Source organism: Hemitrygon akajei, unplaced genomic scaffold, assembly GCF_048418815.1.
Source record: "Hemitrygon akajei unplaced genomic scaffold, sHemAka1.3 Scf000132, whole genome shotgun sequence".
NCBI classification, from domain to species: domain Eukaryota; kingdom Metazoa; phylum Chordata; class Chondrichthyes; order Myliobatiformes; family Dasyatidae; genus Hemitrygon; species Hemitrygon akajei.
Window position 1 is genome coordinate 579,637 of NW_027332018.1, and position 6,312 is coordinate 585,948.

General features: G+C 46.4%; 1 protein-coding gene across 1 annotated transcript in view; it reads left to right on the plus strand.

Annotated features, from left to right (window-relative positions):
• The window catches only part of LOC140723743 (C-type lectin domain family 9 member A-like), a 29,022-nt gene extending 23,218 nt beyond the window's left edge, over positions 1 to 5,804 (plus strand). The window contains exon 8 of the mRNA XM_073038288.1: positions 4,842 to 5,804. Within this exon, the coding sequence (XP_072894389.1) occupies positions 4,842 to 5,034 (193 nt within the window). The 3' untranslated portion in view covers positions 5,035 to 5,804. The remainder of the gene's footprint in view (positions 1 to 4,841) is intronic.
• The last annotated feature ends 508 nt before the right edge of the window (positions 5,805 to 6,312 follow it).

Below are 6,312 nucleotides of genomic sequence, written 5' to 3' on the forward strand. Positions count from 1 at the left end.
CTCACCTTTCTTCGCTCCAAAGAATAAAGACTTAACTTGTTCAACCTTTCTCTGTAACTTAGGTGCTGAAACACAGGTAACATTCTAGTAAATGTCCTCTGTACTCCATATATTGTGGTGACATCTTTCCTATAATTCGGTGACAGAACTGTACACAAAACTCCAAATTTGGCCACACCAATGCATTGTACAATTTTGACATTACATCCCAACTCCTATACTCTTTGCTCTCATTTATAAAGGTCAGCATGACAAAAGCTTTCTTCACCATCCTAAACACATGAGGTTCCACTTTCAGGGAACTATGCACCATTATTCGCAGATCACTCTGTTCTACTGCATTCTTCAATGCCTTACCATTTACCATGTATATCCTATTTTGATGAGTCCTATCAAAATGTCGCACCTCACTCTTATCAGCATAAATTCCAGCTGCCATCTTCCAGCACACTCCTTCTGTTGGCCTAAATCTCTCTGCAAGATTTGAAAGCCAACTTCATTGTCTACAACGGCACCTATCTTAGCATCGTCTGCATATTTATTAATCCAATTTACCACCCCATCAACCAGATCATTAATGTATATGACAAACAACATTGGGACACAGTACAGATCCCTGAGGCACACCACTAGTCACCGGCCTCCAACCTGACAAACAGTTATCCACCACTACTCTCTGGCATCTCCCATCCAGCCACTGTTGAATCCATTTTACTACTTCAATATTAATACCTAACAATTGAACCTTCCTAACTAACCTTCCGTGTGGAACCTTGTCAAAGGCCTTACTGAAGCCCTTATAGACAATTCCCACTGCTTTTCCCTCTTCAGCTTTCTTCGTAACCCCTTCAAAAAATTCAATAAGTTTTGTCAAACATGACCTTCCAAGCACAAATCTATGTTGACTGCTTCTAAACTGACCCTGTCTATCCAGATAATTATATATATCATCTCGAAGACTATCTTCCATTAGTTTACCCACCACCGACGTCAAACCTGCACGCTGATAATTGCTAGGTTTACACTTAGATTCCTATTTAAACAATGGAACCACATGAGCAATACGCCAATCCTCCGGCACAATCCCCGTTTTCGAATGATGTTTGAAATATTTCTCTCAGAGTCCCTGCTATTTCTACACTAACTTATCTGGACCCGGAGACTTATCCACATTTTTATTCTTTAAAAGCTCCAGTACTTACTCTTCTTTAATCATCATAGCTTCCATAACTAACCCAGTTGTTTGCCTTATTTTTATAATTCAATATCTTCTCCTCAGTGAATAACGATGAAAAAAAATTGGTCAAAATCTCCCCCATCTCTTTTGGCTCCACAAATAGCTGTCCACACTGATTCTCTAAGGGACGAACTTCATCCTTCACTATCCTTTAGCTATAAACATAACAGCAGAAACACTTTGTATTTATTTTCACCTTACTTGCCAAAACAACCTCATATATTCTATTAGCTTACTAACTTCTTTCTTAAGATTCTTTAAATATTCTTTATATTCTTCGAGCACCTTATTTACTCCATGCTGCCTATACTTATTGTAGATCTCTCTCTTTTTCCGAATCTGGTTTCCAATATCCCTTGAAAACCATGGCTCTCTCAAACTTTTAAACTTTCCTTTCAACCTAACAGGAACATAAAACATTCTGTACCATCAAATGTTCAACTTTCAATGGCCTTCATTTGTCTATTACGATCTTCCCATAAAACAAATCATCCCAATCCACTCCATTTAAATCCATTCGCATCTCTTCAAAGTTAGCCTTTCTCCAATCAGAAATCTCAACTCTGTGTCCAGTTCTATCTTTCTCCATAATTATATTGAAACTAATGTTATTGTGATCACTGGACGCGAAGTGATCCCAAAATCATAGCTCGGTCACCAGACCTATCTCATTCCCTATCAGGAGATCCAACACTGCCCCATCTCCAGTTGGTACCTCTATGTATTTCTTGCAAAAATAAATATCCAGCACACATTTTACAAACTCCAAACCATCCAGCCCTTTAACAGAATCGGCTTCCCAGGCTATGTGTGGAAAATTAAAATCTCCCACAATCACTACAAATACCTGCTATCTCCTTACAAATTTGTTGCTCCAATTCTGGCACCCCATTAGGTGGTCTATAATTGTTACTACACCATTCCCATTACTCAATTCCACACAGATAGTCTCCCTAGACGAACCCTCTAGTCTATCCTGCCTTGCCACCTCTGTAATATTTTCTTTGACAAGCAGTGCCACACCTCCCCCTCTTGCCCCTCCGATTCAATCACACCAGAAGCAACGAAATGCACGAATATTTAGATGCCAATCATACGCCTCCTGCAAATATTTTTCACTAATTGCTACAACATCATATTTCCAGGTATCAATCCATAATATAAGCTCATCCACCTTTCTTACAATTCTGCTAGCATTAAAACAGATGCATTTAAGAAACTCTCTACATCTTCCTCTCTGTTTATCCCTAACAGTGCAAACAACTTTATTAACTTTTTCTTCTTCTCCCCTACATCTTTGGTCTGTGCGCTCCCCTTCTCTATCACCTGCTTATCCTCCCCACAGACTGTCTACCAGCTTTCTCTATTTGTGAACTAACCTCCTCTCTCTAAGATTCTGCAAATTGATTCCCACCCCCAGCCATTCTAGTTTAAAATCTCCCCGGGAGCCTTGGCAAACCTCCCGGCCAGGATATTTGCCCCCCTAGGATTCAACTGTAACCTGTCCTTTTTGTACAGGTCACGCCTGCCCCAAATGAGGACCCAGTAATCCAGAAACTTGAATCACTTCCCCCTGCTCCAATACTTCAGCCACGTATTTATCTTTCAACTTATTCCATCCCTACTGTCACTGTCGCGTGGCACAGGCAGGTTTCCCGAGATTCCTGCCTTTGCGGTCCTTCTTCTCAACTCCCTTCCTTTCTCCCTATCTTCGCCTTTCAGGACGATTTCACTTTTCCTACCTATGTCATTGGTACCGATATGTACCACGACCTCTGGTTACTCACTATCCCACTTCAGGATATCCTGGTCGCGATCAGAAACATCTCGCACCCTGGCACGAGGGAGGCAAACTACCATTCAGGTCTCCTGACTGCGTCCACAGAATCGCCTAACTGACCCTCTAACTATCGAGTGCCCTATTAATACTGTCTTCCTCTTCCTTTCCCTACCCTTCTGATCTACAAGGCCGGACTCTTTGAGCCGGTGGCAAGGCCACTGTCGTTTCCCCCAGGTATGTTGCTCCCCCCCCCAACAGTACTCAAACTAGAGTACTTATTGTGAAGGGGTACAGCCACTGGGGTACTCTCTAGTACCTGACTCTTCCCCTTCCCTCCACTAACCGTGACCCACCTGTCTGCCTCCCGTGGCCCTGGTGTGACCACCTGCCTGTAACTCATCTCTATCATCTTCTTCCTCTCCCGGACCAGACGAAGATCATGGAGCGACAGCTCCAGTTCCCTAACACGATCCCTTAGGAGCTGCATCTCAGCGCACCTGGCGCAGATGTAGACGTCCCGGAGGCTGGGAGACTCCAGGACCTCCCACATCCGAACACCGAGAACAACAAGTTGCCCTCACATTCATAATTCCCCCCTTTCCTCAAATAGCAGGGAAAATTAAAAACTGCACCTACCTTGCCTCGCCGGTTTCCTCCTAACCCTGTTGAGGCAAAACCCTTAAGCCTTCACTCTGCTCCCGGCTCACTCCGCTGCCCGCAAAACGACGCTGCCCGCTGTATAAAGCTGTGTTACTTTCAACTCTTCCCGGCCTCACTGCCCAACATCACACGCCTGCGCAGTCCCGCCTCTCTGAACTCCGATGAGAAGAAGAAAAAATCAAAATGGCTCCCACCGCTCTCCCGTTCTGATCCTCAGACTTCCTTCTCCAAATGTGAGAACTGACATGGGCTGTGGGGAGAGAGGGCGAAGTCAGTCTTTTGCTGGTTGACACAGATCTTTAGGAAAAAGACTAGGCATTGGGATTATTGTGTGGACTCGCACGGGAACTTGAGGTGAGACTGGGAAGTCCAAGTATTTTGTGGACTAGGGGCCATGGGGAGAGAGTGGAGCTATGGTGTTCTTTTGGAAACTGACCCAGGTTGTGGGAAAGGGTGAGACAGTGGGGGCACTTTGGGGCCTGGCACATGTCTGTGAGCGGAGAATGAGGGAGGGGTGTACTTTGGGGGCAGACACAGATCTGTGCGGAGAGAATGGTTCAGTGGGAGTACTCTGGGGACTGAGACACGTCCGTGGGGAGAGCATGGGAAGCGGGAGATGGTTTAGTGATTGACACAGCTATCTAAGAAGAGGGTTGAGCAGTGGGATTATTTCGGGGACCGGCACGGGGCTGTGGGGAGAGAGTCAGGCAGTGGGTATAGTTTGGACTGAAACTGATCTGTGTGGTGGGAGTGGTGAGTGTGAGTACTTAGGAAGAAAACACAGGCCTGTGGGGAGACAGTAAAGAAGTGGGAGCATTTTGAGGACTGACATGGGGCTTTGGGAGACACTGGCGCTGTGGGAATATTTTGGGGACTGACACGGGCCTGTGAGGAGAAGGTTGGGTACTGTTATTATTCTGATATCGGATAGCAATCTGTCGGTAGAGATTGGGGCAAGGGATTACTTTGGTGACTGACACAGTGTTGCAGAGAGAGAGAGAGTGGGTCAGTGGGTGTATTCTGGAGAATGACACAGGGCGGAGCTGGGAAAGTGGGGTTGTGGGAGATGTTGGTGTGCCACAGGTCAATTGCGAGGGAGGATATCAGTGGTTTTGGGGACTGACTGCTGGAGGTGTGTTGAAATTGTTTACCCCTCTTTGACAGGAAAGTGGCTTCGAATGTCCTGTTCCGGATGTACGATGGAGACTTCGAATGCGGTAAATGTACAAATGACACTGAGGTTAAAGATTGCAGTCAGGTTCGTGCACGCTTCATCTGTGAGAAGTCTGCACGTTTTTTCCCGGATATTTCTGAAAAGATCAAGTATCTCTGTCAACAACCAGTGGGACCGACTTGAATATAATGATAAAACCCTCTTTCTCCCCCATTTCACTTAACAACTCAGACTACCCCTTCCGCACCGCTGTTCCTCACCCTTAACCTATCCTCGTCTTCCATCGCAATCTTACTCACCATCTCGTCCTCACTTTACCCTCGGCCCTATAAAGTCTCACTCTCATCCCTCCCCACTCCCCCCTCCTCTGTTTCATCCCCATTTTCATCACCCCGCTTTCTTGCCTCCCTCCCTCCCAATACCCCTTCTGTTCCCGGTCTCTCCCTCGATTCTCTACTCTGTCTCTACCCTCTCTCCCCATCGCACTGTCTCCCTTTTATCAAACCCAACTCGCTCCACACTTCTATCTTTTGCTACTCTCACCTCAATCATGTGCGTTAATGGTCTCGATACCCCAGTCCTGGGGAAATAGAGTGCACGCATTCGCCTGATCTGTGTCCCTCGTGGTTTTGTACACCTCTGTAATGTCACTGAAAAAAGTTTCAGAATTCCCAACCTTGCTCCATAACCCTCCTGTCCCGGCAGCATCCTCGGAAATCTCCCTCTGCAATCTTTCCAGTTCGTTGAGATTTCTCTTAGAGCAAGGGAAGCAGAACTGAACTCCAAAATCCAAGTGCGGCGTGACCGACGTCATCTGCAACTGCAACGTCACCTCCGACCCCCGTACTCAGTGTCCTGACTGATGAAGGCCAGCGTGTCAAATGTCCTGTCCACCTGTATCGCATCTTTTCTACCGGATTCACGGTCTGTTTTATTATCTGTGACTTAGACCACCTGAGATTTGTTCTTTTGAAAAATCAGTAGAGCGCAATATATGTAAAATTAACGTTAAATGCAAAAAGCTAATAAATGCCGCAAAAATGTGGAGGTGTTGCTGATGTGTTCTAGAATATGCTGGCGGAGGGGAAGAAGGTGTTCCTGGTTCATTGAGATTTCAGTCTCCTGTTCGTCGTCAACCCTCCTTCTCAGCCGACCATCCTCGTCACCGTCATCCACGACTTCCGCAACAGCCCTCCCCGTTTCTGCCGCCGCTATCTTGTTCCACACACCCTGTCTCCATGACCCCTCCGTCCCCAACACTCCGTGCTGTCTCCGTTATCTCCAGCTTCACAAATTCGGCTCTCCTTCTCACTGACCCGCTCCATCCCCTGCAGGTCCTCCACGATTCCATGAACACTCTCCCTCCTCCACACGTCTCCCTCTCTCTCTGTTTATATGTAATTATGGGGAGGAGGGGGAGAGGTGACGTCTGTTGTTACACCACCCAGCCCCCTTCCACCG